Consider the following 20227-nt stretch of genomic DNA (forward strand, 5'->3'; position numbering starts at 1 on the left):
AGAACTAAGGCACCAGAAAAAAGGCCCAAATCTCTACATCTCTATGGGACATAGAGATATATACATGGCACAGTATCAATCAGAGGAAATCTAAAAAGGGGATGGTACCTACCAAGGAACGTAAAGACCAGCCAACATTCTTCCTAAATCCTGTAGGAAGACTCAAAGTATTAGGTGAGAACTGCCAGGCTTCTGTTTTTTATTGAAATTTAGGCTAACTTTTCACTACTGAATTAATGAAATAACCCTGAAGAACTGGGAATCGGGCATATATTATTGTAGGCAATGCACAGACGCAAGGATAGGAGATGAAACCCCAACTGCTGATGTGCACACTCATATTGAAAGAGACTCTTCATACATTCCATTTGGCACATTATAACCAAAGGCGACTGTATTCATTTGAGTTAAGGTTCCAGTGGATGGCCTAGTTTTGCTTGTCTACAAAATGAAAACAGATAAGGAACAACTAAAATAGAAATGTATTCCTGTTCCTTTTAATATTATCTAAAAAGCTCATGAGATCCATGACCAGCTCCTGGTAACTTCACATTGACATACTAGAGAAAGGTGAAACAAAACTGTCAGGCATTAGATTCAATTCTAATTTGGATTTTGTTTGTTATGGCTGATTATGGAAGACAGTGCTGACCTCAATAGCAATGTTCTAGCATCACACAAAACTGTGGGATTTTAACTAGAAAAGGCAATGTATTGTTTACAGGCTCAGTTTGTCCAGAATTAAGAGATCATTTTGTCACATTTTTCTAGCTATCGTACATGTTTCAAAAAGTAATCTCCAGTTCTACACAAAAAACACAGTATAGAGCAAGTTGCACACTTGCATCTGGAGCACACGAAGAATATGTTCATATAAAACCATGCACTGCAGTGTAAAAATTTCTGAGCTAACAATAAATAGGTGAACCAGTCTCTGCAGCTCCATGCTGGGGTTTTTTTTCTGATATGTAAGCTGGTTTAGAAATCCTATCTAGCATAGTACAGTCAGAAACTCCTAAAAGTGTGCTGCCACTGCAAAACCAGCTCTGTGGAATCCCTGCATCCTACTGAAGCTAATCCGATTCTTCGTCTCTTGTGATCTCCACCACTCTCTCTATGGAATCATTTGTTAACACAGAAATTGTCAGCAGAAAAATCCAGTTCCTTATTTTCCTAAATTGCTTTGGAATACCTGTTAGATAATACTGTAAAATACACCTTTTTTATGCAATAAAATGAGAATATTGTATGGACAGGAAAATAAGGCAACACTGCCTTTCCCTCATACATACTTAGCTCTCAAACACTCTTTTAAATTCAGTTTGTTTACAATTTCTGTTTATATTAGAGCTAAATTGTTTATTTGTGATGGTATTTCAGCAATGAAAGAAATCCTAGTGTTGCAACAACAAATACCTGCAGGGGATGAAACTAGGTTTCCTAGAGCCCAGTGTCTTTTAAAAGTGACAATATAAACAAAGTATGTTTGCGCACACAAGGGCAACAGACATTACCAGCCATACCAGAAATTTCAAGCTGTCTGAAAAGGAAGACCATTTTCCTGGTATTGACTCACTTACTTTGGTGGGTTGAAAGGACAGATGAATCTGTGGAAATTTCCAGCGCTCTGCTCCACTTCCTAAGCAGTGATGGATTAACAGAAAATGAAGCACTATCTGACATGCTACAGTTTAGAGCTCAGCATGTAGAAGTAAATCAGCGTTGTTTTCTATTCATTTAATACCCCGCGCTGTACGCCATGCTACTGGTGACTGTTCCACGCTCCACTTGGCCACCCCAGCTCTGCCACCGCAACCTGCGGGGCAGAGGTGGAACACCTTCAGCTAGCTAATCTCAACATAATGTAAGCAGCAATTTTAAAATCCCTGGATTTACGTATTTATCCACCTAAAACAAAAGCAGAATCTCCCTAGTTTATCTTTCCTTCAGGCCAGCAATTCTTTTCACTGTTATACGTGTCAGTTGCTCTTACCTGTTGTTTGAGAGCCTCTAGAGATTCAAATTCCAATTTGGCTAGTTTTATCTGGATCTCTCTTGGTTTATCCGGAATTACAAACGCCATGATAAACTTTATTGCTAGTAGCAAGTGCTGGAAAAAAAAAATAAAAAGAAAAATATTGTTTTATAGAGTTTGAAGCATGGAGGGAACAGCATAATACTATTCCTAAATTTTAGTAACAGAGGTATAAAAAAATTATTTCTTGTGACATGTACAACACAGCATACTATAACCACATTGAGCCTCAGCTACTCCATATTTTTTCTATTTACAGTCATTCGTAATTTGAATATAAACACATATAGTTTGTCTTATTTTCATAATAATCCTATTTTTACTATGTACTACAAATTTCTAATTCAGTTTTCTATTTGTGATTCCAGATAAAATAGCTTTGAAAACATACCACTGGTGCATAGAAATTGAATTATGGCATCTTACACATATAGTTTCATAGTGAAATTTTTACATATATACACACATGTAAATATATTTAATTACGTACAATTAGATGCAATTATAACACCATACATACGTGCACACAAAATATATGTATGTCATGATACAAATAAAACAAGTACATTGTAAAAAATATGAACAAACGCAGAATTTCTGCATTAGAGAAGTTATTAAAACCTGAAAGCACTCCTGAGAAAGCATCAGAAGAGAACAAAACAAAACAAAAGATCTTTAAAGAAGTGGCAAACTCGTGAACAGAAACTTTCCAGGAAATAGAGAAACATTCCACATATAAGATGCCAAATTAGTCATAATTTATCACAAAATATTATAACCTTATTTAAGGGAAAACAAGCATGAAGTTCTGTTGAACCTAGTCATTGACCAGTCTTGCAATTTCACTTAAACATGCACCATTCCCCTCATGTCACCAAAAATAAGTGCCAAACTGTCAAGTCAGTGGTTTTGTTTCTTCATTTATGTCAACTATAAATATCATCTAAACAAGAATCATTAAATCTTATTTTATCAAGGGCTGAGCTAACACTATGCTGCACATTTGCAAGCAGGCACTTACTCCTAGCTGAGAAAAACTTGATCAACATAAGGCACCACTTAAATATATGTGCTTAACTTTAATCACGTGCTTAAATTCCACTGACATGATGATACTCATAGAAGTGCTTAAATTTAGATTGCATGTCCAAGCTACTCATCAAATTTCCCTGATTTTTTTATAAAATGGAACGGATCAGTGCTCCTTTCTGAGATCCATTTTGCTGAACTGTATGATCTTGATGCACTTGGGCACGTGAATAACAACTTAACAGACCGAAAATCCCTGAGATGCCAGAATTACGTGAGCAAGAAGCTAGCAAAAACACTAAAGACTTCGCAGGTAAGGTGGTAAAGCTCTAAATAAGTCAATTCCAATAGATAAGAGTTAAAGTAAGCAATCAGATAATAGTAACAAGTAAGAGAACAACAACAAAGAGCCATATATGAAATTATTTTTAAAAATGTATTACAGAAAAATAGTCAGTAGGTCTAGGAAACAAATGGAATACTATTTTATTTAAAGAGGTGAAAGGAAGGCTGAAAATCAATGCAACAGTAATAAATCATCAATGAAAACCTGAACACAGATCTTAATCTGTTAATGAAGGTTAATGAAGCAATTTGCATTACACAGCGGACATGCTATGGGTAACACTGCATTATTAAAAAAAATAAATTATGTCAACAGTAAAACATTGATTGTCCCACTCATACAAATTTTCTTTTCCCACTCAACTTAATAGTGTCTGCTACTAAGGAACCTTTCTTGCAAAAAAAGCAATAGCAAACAATATTGGTTTATGTTAGAAATACGTAACAACAAAAGATGTCTTAGAGCTAGCACTGGAGGAATCTCTGAAATGGAAAAAAGTAAAATGTTGAAGACAATAATAAAAAATAAAACAAACAATACTCCTATGCAGAACAGAGTTATAAGGAACCAAAACTACAATGGACATTTTGGTTGAAAAAACAGACTCAGCATCGCAAAATGTAGCTTCTAGCTGCCCAAAGTCCTTTGGACTGGGATGCATCTCACTTTGCTAAAAGAGTGAGAATCAAATTTTGGAACTGTAATTGTTGAGTCACTGCCTCTTGAAGAGCCCTTAAAACATAGGCCAAGCTAGTAACTTTACACAGAGACTTCAAAAGTAGCTCCAAATCCGAACAGTTTTTAAGAAAATAAATCAAAACAATTTCAGGGAAATGTAAATAATATTATGGAGGACAGAGACTGACTGAGTTTTTCCCATTTTTGATAAAGGTGAGGAAGGAATAGGAGAAGATACATCTAGGGAAACCAGAAATAAAACCAAGAAAAATGCTACAATTAATCCTGGAAAACACTGTATTTTTAAAAATAGATTTAGAAGGACAATGTGTTTTAACTACTTCACCATGCTAAGAGTTTTATTGTGGTATCAACTAACCAGAGTCCAGCTGTTCAGCAGTATTCAAGAGATGGGTTTTTTTGGCAATAGGCCACCTGTTACCCGCATGTATTGAAAAATGTCTTTGACACAAACTAGCTCTTTGTCAAAAAAGAACTCCGTTTTCATGCTAGCGCAACTCATAGCCTGTAAACACAAGGATACAGCCTTAAACACAAAGGCAGAACCTCTGATTCAGAAAGCCTTCAAGCCAGAGAGGTCTGGAAAGTTGGAGTACAGATGGGGAAAGTCACTATTTTTGCTTGCCCTACTTTCCTAGGCATTCATTATGGGCCACTGTAGAAAAAAAAAAAAAAAGAAAAAAAAAAAGATGACTGGGTAAGAGAGACCTTTGGTTCAACCCCTCAGAATGGCTTTTTTGTGTTCTTTTCCCTCCCAAGAAAACAAAGCTCTATCAGTCATAAGGTGCTCAGAACTGCATAAGCCTGTGACCTCAGAAAACATGTTGGATTTCACAGACAGCAAATTCAGTTCAGTTCCACCTCGTAACTCCTTGTGAACCTGAAAAAAGACATCAGAGCAACAGCTTCCAATGGGTAACATCTCCAGCTGTTCCTATTTGCAAATTAGGAGTAGTTAATAAAATTGGGAAGGTAACTGGCAGAAATTATGAGTGTGGGTCATATGATTCCGCAACCTCTTTAAAAGAAAATGTATCTAATTTCATTAACAGTTTATATTGCATTTTGGAATTGCCATTTGACCAAGGAAATGTAAGTAGTTATTCAAGAGAAATTGAAGAAAAAGTAGGAAGATGAGTAGTTGTATTCATTTTATCATTCATATTCTGTACAGATTTCTTCATCTTGTTTTAGTATCATTCCTGCAAGTCAGATTCATGAAAAGGAGCCATCTGCTTTCAAAAAAGAAATGCCTTAAGAGTACAGTATAAATTACCAAAATAGACAGAAAGATTCTCATTCATAGTATGAAGTTACATTAACGCTAGTATGATGAACATATTATAAAAAGAAAATACTAAAATTTATCCAAATTTGCTACACAACCAGGGCAAATGTATTTGTCCACTACCAAAATTTCTTCATAGAGTTGGGTTTGCTTTTTTTATTTTGGGGTTTTTTTTGTTAAATCAGGTTACAAACAATCATTATTTCTAACTGCAACCATTAAAAAGCGGTGTTGTTTCCAAGAACATGCCCTTCATAATCATTACAAGAGGACTATTTCACTGTGAGCAAAACCCAGGATAACATTCAGACAAGCTGTAAGCTCTCCAATGCCAACAGCAAAGTCCTCTCCTATTTTGCAATCTGCCAAGCGAGCACTGAGAGAAACAGCAATGAGTCTCTCTCCCTTTATAAATGCAGCACCATCAAACTCTTTGTGGTCTTGTGCCAGGTGCTTAGAGAGCCAGAAGAACTATTCCATTCTGCAAAGCCACCGACAAGAGTAAAAGCAGCAGCTGTGTTTTGCTGTAGCGGGTCCCCAACCTTGTCTCTTCTAAAACAGAAAATGCAAATTAGGGTTAAATTCCTGGAATTTTGAACAGCTAATTTGATTTCTATGGTGGTCTTACTGCAGCAATTCCTGTCAAAATCTACTCAACTGGGAAAAAAAAGAAAAGAAAAAAAGAACATAAGCAGTAGCTGTGTTGTTGGTTAGCTGATAAAGTGCATGCCAAACATCAGCTTGGAGAGACTTTAATAAAATTTTGTATCAAAAACCTATTTTAGTATCTAATCTTATTAGATTATCTAATATTTATAAAACCTTTCAATTAAAATCAGAAATCTGGACCTAGTCCAGCCTAGAACCAGTATATACTACGAAACAAGATGGTCACTGGTTACTAACTCTGCATAGGTAAGGAACCCTACACAAAAGGCAACACATGAGAACAGCACATCGCTTTGATGCCTTTGCAAATGTAAAAGGAAAGTATCACTGCGAGATCACATTGCTGTCAGAGCAGAAGGCAGGGTGATCATTAGATTTCTTGCTAGGACTCCAGATCACAATATTTTGACATTAAGCTAAGTGAAGATCAAAGACTAAGAACAGACCAAAAAACTTCTTTCTTTCTGTGGCAACAGTTTTTAGTTTTGAGGGTCTTGCATCTTTCTGAAAGTAGAAAAAAAGGTGGGAGGAAAGTGAAAAATAATTCTGTCAAGGGAGCAATATAGGCAAAGAAAAGTTCACATAAAGCTCAGGAAGTTCAATAAAATTAAATTGTCTTTAATAGACAGCAATAAAATAAATTCATGAACAAATACTTCTGCACTATACATAAAAGAAAGCACAACCAAGCTTTCCTTCCCACTTTTAGACTGAGCTGGCTTCATTACAGAGTCTTGCTAATGGAGTAGAATCATCACAGCTGAGGGACTTAAAAAAGGGCCTTTCTGCTGCTGCAGTGATAAATGCTGCTTTTAAAACCTCACATCCCATATACTATTATGGAATTTTTATAAAATGGGAATGGAATCTTAGTTAAAAAAAAACTCTGATACTTCTTTCAAAATTTCATTTTATCCACAGACATGTCCAAAATTGGGAAGGGGGGTGGGGGGGGGGGAAGGGGGGCAGGGAGGGGATATGACAAAAAGGTTGTTATTTCACCTTGGTCCTATTTCAAGGCTTCTTCACATCTCCTGTTCAGCTTGAGACTTTGTCTTTTCTTCCCACGTACATACACATGCACACACTTCCAATCCAGATGCCTGCCGCAATCTGCATGCTTCACCTATCCCATTTACCCCCAGACTAACATAACCCACTTCTCCCTCATTTCAGCCAGAATAAACTTTCTCCTCCTCCCTGCCAAAACACCAGGGAAATGCTAGAGCCAACATGCAGCTTTCCTGCCTCAGATTCAATGCCTCTTGCTACTCCAGCACAGGGAAGCCTCTCTCAGCTCTCAACTGGAATATGCTCAGTACAGGTGGAATGTTGACGCACTTACACCGGCTGCACTCCTTTAAGTCTCTACAAAGCACAGAAAACAAAGATGTTTCAGAAACCTGTATCTTTGCCAAGTTTGGGCAGTTTTCTCATATAAGCATCATAGAGCACATTCTCGAGATCAGATTAAGCTTTCTGTCAACCTTCGCAATTGTTACTTCAGAGCACAGATACAATGAGTCTTCTCAGCACAACAGTAATCTTATCTTTATATGTTTATAAATATTCTATATTCTTATTATTTTTATATTTACATATTTTCTCCTTTCTAAAAAGGAAGAAGACATTTACGTAAAAATGCAAAACCTCAAAACTCCAAACTAAAAAAAACCCACCCAGCAGGGAGAGCTTCAGCCTGCCCCATTAAATTGTAGCTGAGAGAGATGCAACTAAACAGAAGCTTATTACAAAACCTGTCAGAAAACATAAGCAGAGACAGCATTATCCAGTCAGTTTATAACTTGTAATAGAACTGCCGTTTCTCCCTCTTAGATGATGAGCACACATGTGCGCGCGCACGCGCACACACACACACAAACCTGGCAAAGGCTGCCCAAGGAAAACTGGTAGCTACATTTCTGACAGAACATCTCACAGACCCATCAGACAGGTAAGAAAAGATCTGAAATCTCTTCTTGACCATACCAGCATGTTTGTGAAATCCAGCCCTGCTCAACAGGGTATTTAAGCTTACGTTTAGTTTTAAGCATATATATATATATATATAAAAAAAAAAAGTATACTTATGTTCAAAAAACATTTAACCCCTGGCTTAAGACTAGATTAAAAAATAGCACCCAGGTCATTTGCCGAATCTGGATCTTAAAAGTCAACAGCTGAATTACAATATGTATTTTCTTTTCTTTGGGGTGGTAGGATGTGACATGTGCTAAATTCACCTGTCTGAAGAGATGAATGCCGGCTTGCACAGAGTCTCCTTACATTTACACTTAGTTAATGCAGAAATCCTGGTCTGTATTTTTATCACCAATCCACTATAAAACCTCACAAGTAGATATCTAGGCTGAAAAAGATACCAGGCTTAATATGCAGTTTTGAGGCATATTTCAATCATGAAAACAAGTATTAAGCTACAGCATGAGAACTAGGTTTGTTTTGCTACTATTACACATACATTAGCAGCACTGGCCTCTAGTAGCACAGATACACCCCTCTTTCCAGTTAAGTCCTAGCCTTATGCCTCAAGGCTATTTAACCAGTTTCTTGCAGAAGTAAATTTACTCTAAATACTACAATTGCTTAATATAACTATCACTATTGAAAAAAAGCCAATTCCAGACCAGTGCTCCTAAGCAAGAGACTAACATATAAGACAGCATGAGAAAAATAAAAAACAAAAATAGAGAATCTCTAAGGAAGCAGATTCTGTGTTCATGTTTCCCAGAAGCAACTACAAAAGCAATGGGTTAAGCAAAGCAAAAAAAAAAAAAAAAAAAAAGTAAAATATTCCAAACATCATCTCCTAGTGAGGGAGATAGCCCTTATATATTTTTGTACTCTCCTTGTTTTCAAAAAAGCTCTACAAGACAGCTGGAAAGCAAGTAAAGCAAGCCAGTACTACTTCTGAAACTTAGTCCTGCTCTTGGAAAGCCTTAGGAAGTATTTAAACAAGATATAATTTTAAACATAAGTTATCAGGAGCAATCTGTTAAATAAATAAATATTCTATCAATGCACATGATAAAAAAGTTGAAAGCACAAGTAATCTGATCAATTGCATAGTCGTGACAATTTTTTCATCTTACAGCACCATTATACTTTCTAGTAATTCAATATTCTTTAAAAACAAATTTTCTAATTATTTATCAATTATTTCTTACTAATGTTTAAACCACAGCTGTTATACATCATATTCAGTCACTAATGAACTGAAGCAGTATCTGGTTTTATTAGTCTTTTTAAAAAGATTTAGATGCCCAACTGTCCTCCATAATTTTCTCCAACAATAGCAATTAAGATGTGAGGCTGCCCAGAAATCTATAGAAATTTTGTCTATTTTGATTTATTTGATGCTGAAAAAAAATAGTCCTTTATTTCTCAGCATTTATGTATCTGTTCAAGCCTTTTTATAGATCTTTTACACTGGTATTTTTAAGCCTACTTTCAGATTACTTTTTCAGGACTTTCTCTGAATTGTTTAAGTTCTTTTTGAGATGTTGAAGCATGAAAAAAAGGGGCAAGGGTTGGTAAGGTAGAGTGTTTTAGTTAAATACGCAAGCAACACTCTGCCATCTCTCCAGGCAAATTGCCATTTTTAGGTCTATCACACAAAATTAAACATTCAGCAAGTTCCAAGAAACACCTGCTGAAAGAAAAAATTCTAAATAAAGGAACTTCTGATACCAATCTTCTACACAGACTGCTGACTGACTGCAGCTTGGGGAAAAAACAGTTACCTTAATAATCTTGTTTTATAAACACAGCAAATTCTGTGACCCAAAATATTTTATGATACAGCACACTCACAAAACCGTCTCTATAAAAACACAACATACACAAATGAGTCTTTCATAAATGTTCTAAGACAAGATTTTTCTCACATTTATTTCATCCTGTAGTCAATTCAAGACATGAAAAAAGCACTGTAGGTGTAAATTTGTCTTGGAGCTTCTAAGTATTTGCTAACAGTTAATTTTGCAGTAAACCAACAGTCTTGAAAGCAGCACGATAATGCACCCATCTCTACGTTACCATTTGAGAATCCTGAAATGTTTTGGCACAACCCTTATCTCAATTTATGGCTAGCGTTTAATAGGAACCGGGATAAGAGTTGCCAAAAGCCAAATTAGCTAATGCTGAAAGTAATGAACAGCATCACGCTCTGAAATAAATTCTAAGTGAAAAGTGGAAAGAAGGATGCCCATGGAATTAAAATTGACAGTATGATTAACACCAAGCCATATGAAGTGCCTCTTAGCTGATTGCTAACATTACATATTGGCTCCCATTCTGACAGGTATAGTTTATTGTTTAAATGCCCTAACGTTCCACGTCAAGGAGGAAAAAAAAAGTTTGTTATTTTCTATTAGTCCTCAAAACTTACACTTCTTTCCACCTTTAAGCCATACATTTTTCTCGGTGAAAAAAAGATGCAAGTATATTACAGCGCATGTCATTGTAATTACACATTGTAAGGAATTCTGTTTTTCAGGACTCAGAAATTCTTCCTCTGTTACACAACTGGATGACCTGGGATTAGCAAGGAGGTATGAAGCATTATTTCTACCAGAGGTTTGGAGCTACTCTAAGTTGGTTCTGTGATAAACAGCAATTGTCACCTACTGTAAGCATGACAGATTTTGGGAACTCTTTCCTCCTGCCTCAACCAAACCACATTTGTCCTCGTGCCAAAGTGGACAGGTATAAAACTCCCAACTGAGTTTTGGACAGACTCAGCAAATATATTAAAATGTACACATATGCAAGTAAAACCACTACACTTTAATAAGCCTAAGGTTTTCCCAAAACTGTATGTTTGGTCTGGAGATTGTGAGACAATTAGCAGACTTGACAATCTGACATTTTTCTTCAGTTCATGCTAGGAAAAGGTGATGTCGCATCTATATTAGAATTTGAACTACTTTAGACATTGAAGTTGATGGTTTTGTCTGTCACCTTGACAGCACGTTACACAAAAAGTAAATGGGGTTTAGTTTTAAGAGCAAAGTTTCAGCCAGTTATTCTTCAAAGATGATATACACCTAAGTTTTTACCTTTAACTGTGAATAACAAGTTATCTGACTAGATGTGTGGCATTGTACTTACAGATATTGGCTTATTTCTCCCACAACTACCTGGCTTTACATACAACTCTCTTATGATGCTTTCAAAGCTGATTCACAAGAACATTATTCCTGCTGAAAAACCTGTTCACCTCAGAACACCAAGATATGAACAGTATCTGAATAAACACATTTAATACAAAATATTCACTACACTGCAAATGTATCTTCGTTGAATGATTCACAAATTTAGTGCAATGCACAGCTTTATTCTGTGTATTCACCCTATTGTAAGTAGCATGCTTTACTCTACTTCTCTTTGAAGCTGTAAATTCTGTAGGTCATGGCACATTTTTTAACCTGGACCAAAACGCGAATCATGCAATGTTAAATAATTAACAAAATGTCATAGCCATGACTCACAGAAAAATAATGGTATTGCGATATATCACACAGTAAGCTGCAGATTAATTGTTGCCTTTATTCCTATGCAACTTTAATCAAAACAAATTAATTGAAATGGGTACAGTAAAACTAGCTGATCTGAAACAATTCTGTAGGGAAAAATTAAATTAACAATTTTCATACTGGAAACTCATCCCCTGCATTTTTCCTGTAAAAACTAGAAGGTTTTTTCATCAGAACAATGCAAAGTCAAATAATCTTTTGCTTTTCAGTAAAGGTCAGAAGAAAAGCTTTCCATTCAGCTGAAGTATTTTAATTAAACATTGAAGCAGGTGTTTGGATACCCTGCCAACTCCTGAAAAGCTTGCATAAAAACGGTATCTTAAAAAAAAATAAAAAATAAAGACCTCTATGTCCTCAAGCCCATTTTATCTGTCTTTTCTGTGAATGGGTATTCACAAAATTACATATGATTTTCTCTGTTTTGGAACACCAGTACCTGCCCTTGCTATAAAAGAGTTCTTCATCAAAGCTGTTGGAAGCTAGCCATGCAATTCTCATGTCAATTTTTATGGCCATGGCAGATCTGTGCAACAGAGCTTAGTCTTAGCTGCTGACCTGCTTCAACTTGTTGGGAACGTAACTGGTAAGCTGACAAAAAGAGACTCTTTGACTGTGAGCCAAATTCACTTTTGAGACAAAATACTGCAGTTAATGCAGATCCCTTTGTAGATCACATGCATGCAGTCAAGTTTTCGAGCAGTAACACACCTCCCAGCTTTAGCTCTCCACACACCCACAGAAAAGCAGCCTATGAAACACTTCCAGACCTGCTTACGGTCTTAGGGAACACAAAGCCCGTTGAAAGGTTCTTCAGAACTTCAGACTCCAGAAGAGAGGTGGGAGGAAGGAGAGTGCAAGAGAGGAAGAACAAGCTGTGCTCTCCACAGTGGCAGTAAGTGATTCTATCAAGTCGTTCCATCAGCTGAGAATGTGAGTCAGAATATGAATCCCAATATAAAGACTAGAAAGCAGTAACTCTCCTATACCTTGGGATACACACAGCTGCATCAGTGCAGTACTGTTCTTCAAACCTAGACTTCTACCAGCATAATGCAATGCTTACTGCTTGACAAATTCAGTGGGCATCTGGGACATCTCAAAAACCATCACGTTTGAATCAGGAAGAGGTTCTCAATTGAATTCTGATGTATGAGGGGAAAGGAATACCAGCAAAAATTATAATACAGCAACAAAGACTGTTATTAATCACTTAAGGTGTTTCTCAGACTTACTAGTTTGGCCTTTGGAATTACAGGCAGAACAGAAAACCAACAGTTTAATTTCAGCAGTGTAACAGCTTTGGCAGCATGCAGTGAGCACAACTTCTCATTTCCCTACAAACAGCAAGGCTGAAAGAAAAAAAAAAAGAAAAAAGCACTACTGATAGATTCAATTAGAATTTTAAGACCATTTGGGAGCTAACTTGCAGCAAGGGCTCAGCATCACTTTGTTGCTATGAAACATTATCACATTGGAATAATCAGCCATAAAAACCTGCAGCTGACTCATTCTCTGGCTGAAATGATCTCAGCTGAGAAGGCTACTTTCAATTTGAAATGAATTAAGTAGCAATTCTGAACATGGCTCTGAAAAATGCCTCAAGCATCTCAAATGGGCAATGGTGAGATATCAGACAAGATCATGGACCAGTACATAATGTGAACAGGTCCTTGAGTAACTATAATAGAACATGCAAGCAGAGACAGGCGGGAAGCTGATGCTTTTCACACATGAATCTCAGAGTTGACCAGTGCCATCATGGGAACTTGAAAAATCCAGGGACTGAAGGAAGAAATCATCTGTACCTGTGACTGGTCTGCTACTCATAAATAAAAGGGGTAACATGCTATCAAAAATTACTGTGTCCCAGCTTCGAAACTCATTCTGGGAATGAGAGAAACCTGTGAAGAGGCATTACCTCCCTACAGGAATAACTTCTAGCAGTAGTGGTTTGAGCCTGCTGTGAACCAGGAGGATGGCATTACAGGAGTATATATCCTCCAGATCTTGGGTCTTGAACAAGTCCTGGGTCTGCACAGATAGACTGATGAAAAGCAGATATTTATTTCCTGAATCTGGGGACCATTTGTATTTATTCATTTTCCTTATGACCAGCCTGAAAGGTGATTCTCTTTCTCCTTTGAGTTAAGGAAATACTGGAAATGAAGGTATTCTTCAGTGCCTTTCCTTCAGCTTCTAGATGAAGCAAAAATGCCGTTCCTTTTTGTGCTAAACGTGGGTAAGGAGAATTCTTCAGGAAAAATGAGAGGCATACGGAGAAAGACAAAAGGATGCAAATGTACAGGACTGCGCAAGCCTGGCGCACACAAGGGCAAGGCTGCTGCCGCTAACAGAGTGTGCCTTGGAATCGGCTGCGATACACCACCACTCTGTCAGCTTCGCTGCCTCCGAACGGCAACACGGGCCAGCTTACCATCTCTGAGACCTGCTGTCTCCAAAAGCAACAAGATGACTCCTGGGGTGCAGAGGCAGGTGATCACCTCTAAAAATAGGCAGTCCTGATAAATTAATGCAACTTCTGTCTTAGAAAGATACCTGTTTATAAAAGTGGAATCACAGCACCTCAAAGTCTTTAGCCAAACACAGACTCCCTCAAGTCACATGAATCTTAACTAGAAACAAACTAATAGCACAGTGAACAGGCAAAACATGAACAGAACTTTCAGGGTTCAAAATGTTACTTTGCTGTGACCCTGCCTGCTTCCCTCAGAAGTCCTTTAAGAGCGCTTACTTGAGAGAAGAAATCCCTAAAACCTCTTGGCCTAGATTTTATCTTTCTCTTTTATTTTTTTATATCCTTTACCAAGTGTTCTTCAATAATCCAAACACACACATTCATATGTATAAAAGAAATATTCCCCGTATACTCAAAAAGATTAAAAAAATACAATGGGAGAACTTGTTCTGGCATGTTTGAGGGATCTGGAAGTACTTGAAGTTGTGTGGGTTTTTGTGACATAATTAAAGAATTATCTTCTAACATAGTAAATGGTCACACAAAGATCCTAACAGGTTAGTCATGCCAGGTAACAGGCTCATAAGTCAGTTTTGCTACTTCACACTCTTTTCCTAACATTTCATCTAGCACTTTTACTGGGAGAAGAAATCTCAGTATGTCTCAAACATAGGAAAAAAATTTCTCAGTCAAACTGTATTCAAAAGTAAGACCTTCCAGCATGACAAAAAAGTATTATGAGAAAAAAAATTGAGTATATTTTTCTTTCAACCCAGAACAACATTACCTTTCTTTGGTAGTACTGAATGGTTCTGGGTTAAACAAGATGACTTTGCTGTATATAGTAATTTAAAATCCATTTCTATGATGAATCATTTTAGCATCACAGATACCTCTCTCAAGAAAGAAACGGTGTCTTTACTGGTCAGCAGACATTTGTGATGAAATTATGTTGTTTTGCTCACTTCCAATGGGAACAAGCATGTTACCCTGTCACCTCACACCTGAAAAGAATCTGGATCCCTTTCAGAATTTGCAGGGATGCCAAATGTAAACTACAAAAGTACCAAATGCTGTGCTGCCTCTGTTTTGTTTGTTTGTTTGTTTGTTAACACATTCATGCAGGCAATTTTTTTTTTTTTTTACTGCCTACCTGATCTTTTAAAATCAGTCACGGTGTTTCAAACACTGTATCATTAAACACATTACACATGAATATCACCGTATTTTATCCTGGCTCAGGTTTTTAGAAATTTGGAGGTTTTCCATTGTTGTTTTGCAGGGAAGGGAATTTTTTAAGTAACTTTGCATCTTTCCAAGTTACATTTACTTATTTTTGCCCAACTTCTCTCACACAGACAAAAAGCATGAGGTAATATAGTTCAAAACAAAAACATTTGGGGACTACTGACATTCAAGATTCTTCTGAAGATGTAAGTCAGTTTTTAACATCACTGTTCTTCCAAGATGAACGCTTAGAATTTGAAATCAGGTAAATTGTGAGAGTTTCTTTGCCAGCTTGGATTGCCTGAAGCAAATACAAAACGTGCTTTAGAATTCTAAAGTATGATTTCTAAAGGCAAGAATGTCATTACGGAAAGGCTTACTTAATTTTATTGCTATAACACCAATGGAGATACAACAGAGGTTACTTTTACAAAACAAACAAGATACAGTTGCATTGATCAGAGGGGTGTTTTGTTACCCTGTTCTGTCAGAGATTTGATTCCTTTACCTCACTAAGGACATGCCTGGTTGTTAGTAGGGGTAATCTTTTGGACAATGCTTTGCTTTTGAGGGACAAAAGTTTAATTTATCCATGGCTGGGTTAAAAGTTCACCTCTCCCTTTCCTCCTCTTCTTTTTATTCACCACCATGCCAGCAATGTTATCTTCACGTGGCCTATTCAATATTTTTGTCCTTTGATTTTTTTTTTTAAGCTTAAATATATACAGCTGACCTTTATTTTAATTTAAATTCTCCTTCATACTTTTAGAATATTGTCAAACTTGTTATCTCCAGGTGAGCTTGCTGCTGCACAGTAAAACTAGTCTTTTGTGTACTATCAGCAACAGGATATGCTCAACAGGATGAATTACTGGGCTTCTCTGATGAATCTGTAACTTGCACAGCCAGTTCTCGACATACTGCCTTTAAAAAATGCACTCTAATGACTTTTGTTGCAGACCAAAGCTCCTAAGGTGCTACGCCCCCGGAGCCCTCAGCTCTGTTCTCTATAGCTGAGGCTACAGTGAGAATATAGCTGTTCATGTAATTCCTGTGCCACTCCTGCGTAATCCAAAAGACTGGTGCACAAGACCACTCATTCGCATCCAACACAGCAACCCTGTCCCATTCCAAACAGGAGATAGTAATACTTTAGCACTGAGGATTATTACAAGAATTAACAAAGATTCAACCATTAAGGAGTTTCTATAAATAGGAAACCCAGGGTGGTGGCTCACATTTTGTTTAAGTGATGTGCGTGTCTTCTCTTTCTAGATAATTGCACAACAGCAGCATTTAAAACAAGGTTCATTTAAAACCACACAATTTCCTGAACGTACAACGCTGCTTGTAACATTACACACGGATCTATTTTTCAGAATGCATACTTGTCTCTCTTAAATGAAGAGAAAGGAATAAAAGAAAGACAACCATAATTTGCTTCAAATCTAATACATATTTTCTTTACACACAACATTTATATACACCTTCTGAAATGAAGTCTGGTTAGACTGTGTCACTGGGAGAAAACTGGTATTAGGATCAGGGATCACTTGCCTTTTTCCATAAGGCAAGAAGGAGTTGCAAAATCTGATTTTGCCAATAAAAACTTCCAACTAAATATGAATGATTAAAAATCACGATGCTGATCAAAGCTTTGGGCTTGTTTTAATGGTCTTTCTTTTGTGGTGCTATGAGACTATGTTCAATAGCTTCACAACTAACAGGTCAGATATGCCAATCAAGTCCGCTATCCGAAATGCAGGTTACCCTCAGTCAATAATAGGTCTAAGGAGAGATGACTGCACAAACTGCATTACCTCTGTAGTGCACCATATTTCTTCCTTTTATGCAATTAGATGTTTCCCAGTGGACAATCTACTCTACAATGACCTGTATTAACTTTTGTTACAATTTTCTAAATAAAAGATCTTCTTCACACAAAGTAAAGTTACTTTATGAGTTCTGCTTTTAAATATTCACCTGCAACGAAAAGTAACCCCTTGTATCTGAAAGTTTCTAAAACTGAGTAATACTTCATTATAAAAACAAGGATTTTAAATAAACTAAAAGCATTTTCAAGAATACTAACTTTGTTTCTAACTTGAATGCTTACCAAGTTTCCAATCATGAGGGGGTAGGCTTGCATTCCCTTGCTCACAAACTACTTAAGCTTAAATCATGCAAATAGCCTTTGCTGCTTATAGTCCATCGGCAGAGCATTCACTGTGCAGAAGAAAGGCAGCTGAGAGCAGCAGCCATCCCACTAAGCACACAAAAGTGTGCAGGGGTGGGTCATGTTCTGCATGAAGATGGGTAGGAGCGTACGGCAGCATGACTGCCATAAAATTCCTAATTTAGTTCTGGGCAAGGCCATTTTACATCAGCCCAGCTAGATACCTGCGTGTTCCTCGGTCGCACACACTCCACATACAGTGATGACTCAGACCAAGAGCTCGTGCTTCACATACTACAGTTTTGATCAATCATAAAGCCACTAATTGTCAACTCCAAACAAGCAAGAGGGCATAGATTTACCATTCGAAAAGAAGGATTAGTTCTGAACGCTGAAACACAAGTTCATCTTGATGGCTCCTTTTTAAAACCTTAACACTAATAGCAATCGTTCTTTTTTCCTGCAAAACTCATTGAACTATGAAGTTCTCAAGACAAAGAAAAACTGTATGCCACCTCTCTATTCTTGTTCTAAGCATAGAGGCAGAACAAAACTAAAAGTGGAACACATGAATTCTTCCATATAATAGAATACCAAATATTATCAAGGTGGGACAATAACTTCGGAAATTAAAAATGAAAAGCAGTCCCCTATCACCACATACCTCAGTGTGTACATTCGGAGATCATATGCTGAAAACCAGTTTTCTGCGGTTTCTGAGGAAGTGTTGGCACAACCAGCAGTGCTCTAGTTCTGAAAATCAGGTCAATGCTACATTCATACCTACATGCAGATGCTTGAAATCAAACACCTGTATTTTAAAAGTTCTGTCTTACTATACAATATTTACAGTTTGTCCAAGTATTTGGGTCACTGAAACAGACAAGCACTATTAATAATTAACCTGAATTTAAAGGCTAGACATGCAAAGTTGGATTGAGACTTTTTTTTGTTGAGCAGAAGTAAATAAAAATCATGTATGAGATTTTCTTTCATGTAACTTTAGTTATCTAAGAAATTGAGCATAGCCAAAGCTAGCAGACTACACATTCCCCAGACAGCAAATCATTCCATTCAAACGAAGGCAGGAATGACTCTGTGCAGAAGCCTATACATCCCCCTTGTCCATACAGCAGCCTAGGCAGTTAGCTTCAGACAGGTATTAGCATTCATATAGCTAAAGGTTAGGGGAGACTTGTGTTTCCAAGTTATATAAATTTAAGAGTAAATGCCACAAAAATCTCACCAGTTGAATTCAGGAGGAAATAAGCACAACAGTGCTTGAGTAGAAGAAACATTCCAAAATCTTTTTATGATACTATGTTTCTGCAGAAAAGTCGCTTTAAAACATTAAAAAAAAGTCTAAGTATAACTTATGCAATATGAAATGAGGTACAGTTTCTAGTCTGCTGTGATTACCGAAGCTAGCTACTAATATAGTTAAATAGTTTAGGCTGCAAAGTGTTGTACTTGATAGGATTATTCATGTGCAATGGCTGCGGAGGTCTCACATTTTACAACACAGATCTCTCTGAGACTTCCGTATAGCATAAATAATAATCTGTTCAATATTTTAAGCAAGAATAAGTAAGACTTCAGAAAACCTTTAACCTTTATATGAAATAGAAAATGTTAGAAAAAATGTTGTGAACTATTTTAATATAGGTAAAGAATGTAGAGATTACAATACTGGAGAATATTTTAAGAAAGGTCTTCATGCATGTTTTGATGTGTTCAGTCTCAATCATTTTAAAATTCCTATATTCTGATTAAAGATCACTAGATTATCAGGAGATAAACCTTCTTCTTAATTTCTGACTTCTGCTGGGGGGAGGAATCACACAAACCTGTACCTTCACTGACTCAGACACCATTCTCAATAATACTAATTATGCAAAGAAAAAAAAATTTTTACATTTAAAGATACAAACAGCTTTTTTTCTTTTTTTTTTTTTTCAAAAAACATGAATTCCAGCCTTTACAGGTATGAAGTCTCCAGGTGAGAGAGAGAAAAAAAGGTGTTATATATCAGTCACTGAATGGAGGCAGTCCAACAGAATGTACTGAATATTCCAGTGAAGAGTTACTTGAATCCGAATAAAGTACTAAGTCACAGGATATAGGATGCTATTCCATGGCAGGTGGATGGTGAAGTCTAGTAAACCACCCTCTCTTAGCAATGAAAGCAACAACAGAAGGCCATCAGAAACACTGTAACCTCAGTAACCTCATGGCTCCTGTTGGCTAAAAGCAATAAAATGCAGCCTTTCTGCTCCTGACACTACCACAGTGCTGTAATTGGACACCAGTGGTTAACTGTTAAGTCTTTATCTGAATGCATATGTTACTTTGACAATTTCGGTCGTGGCTCTAAGCCAAGATCTTAGCTCACCGTTTGGTACATCCCAAACATTTGCACATGCACCCCAAAAGAAAATCGGGAATGATGCATCATTTTCAAGCTTCTGGAATGAAATTATGAAACACTTCTTCATGTACAATAAAGCTACTGACTTCAGTCACTTTCCCAACATATAAAGACCACTTGTCTTGATGGAACTCCCTCGTCAGCACCCTCCTATGCAGGCTACTCTTTTGCTGAGGAAATAACTGTCTTTTCTTGCTGAAAAGGGAACTTTTATCACACTAGTGTGAGTCCCCATCAGCAAACATTTACTCTCGTGTTTTTCTGGTTCAGCAGCCCCTCAATTACATGGCTAAAGAAAA

At 36.9% G+C, this 20227-nt stretch overlaps 1 protein-coding gene across 3 annotated transcripts in view; it reads right to left on the reverse strand.

Annotated features, from left to right (window-relative positions):
* Positions 1–20227, reverse strand: part of ANO10 (anoctamin 10) — a gene marked incomplete at its 3' end in the record, with an annotated part of 127562 nt that overhangs the window by 41489 nt on the left and 65846 nt on the right. For 2 of the 3 annotated variants that reach the window (XM_081996657.1, XM_081996655.1), the window contains one exon: positions 1684–2110. In XM_081996657.1, coding sequence (XP_081852783.1) covers positions 1931–2110 — 180 coding nt within the window. Of the gene's footprint in view, positions 1–1683; positions 2111–20227 lie in introns of those variants that run through there. The other variant, XM_081996656.1, reaches the window with a different exon arrangement.

Source organism: Phaethon aethereus, assembly GCF_964289735.1.
Source record: "Phaethon aethereus genome assembly, chromosome: 2".
NCBI classification, from domain to species: Eukaryota; Metazoa; Chordata; class Aves; order Phaethontiformes; family Phaethontidae; genus Phaethon; species Phaethon aethereus.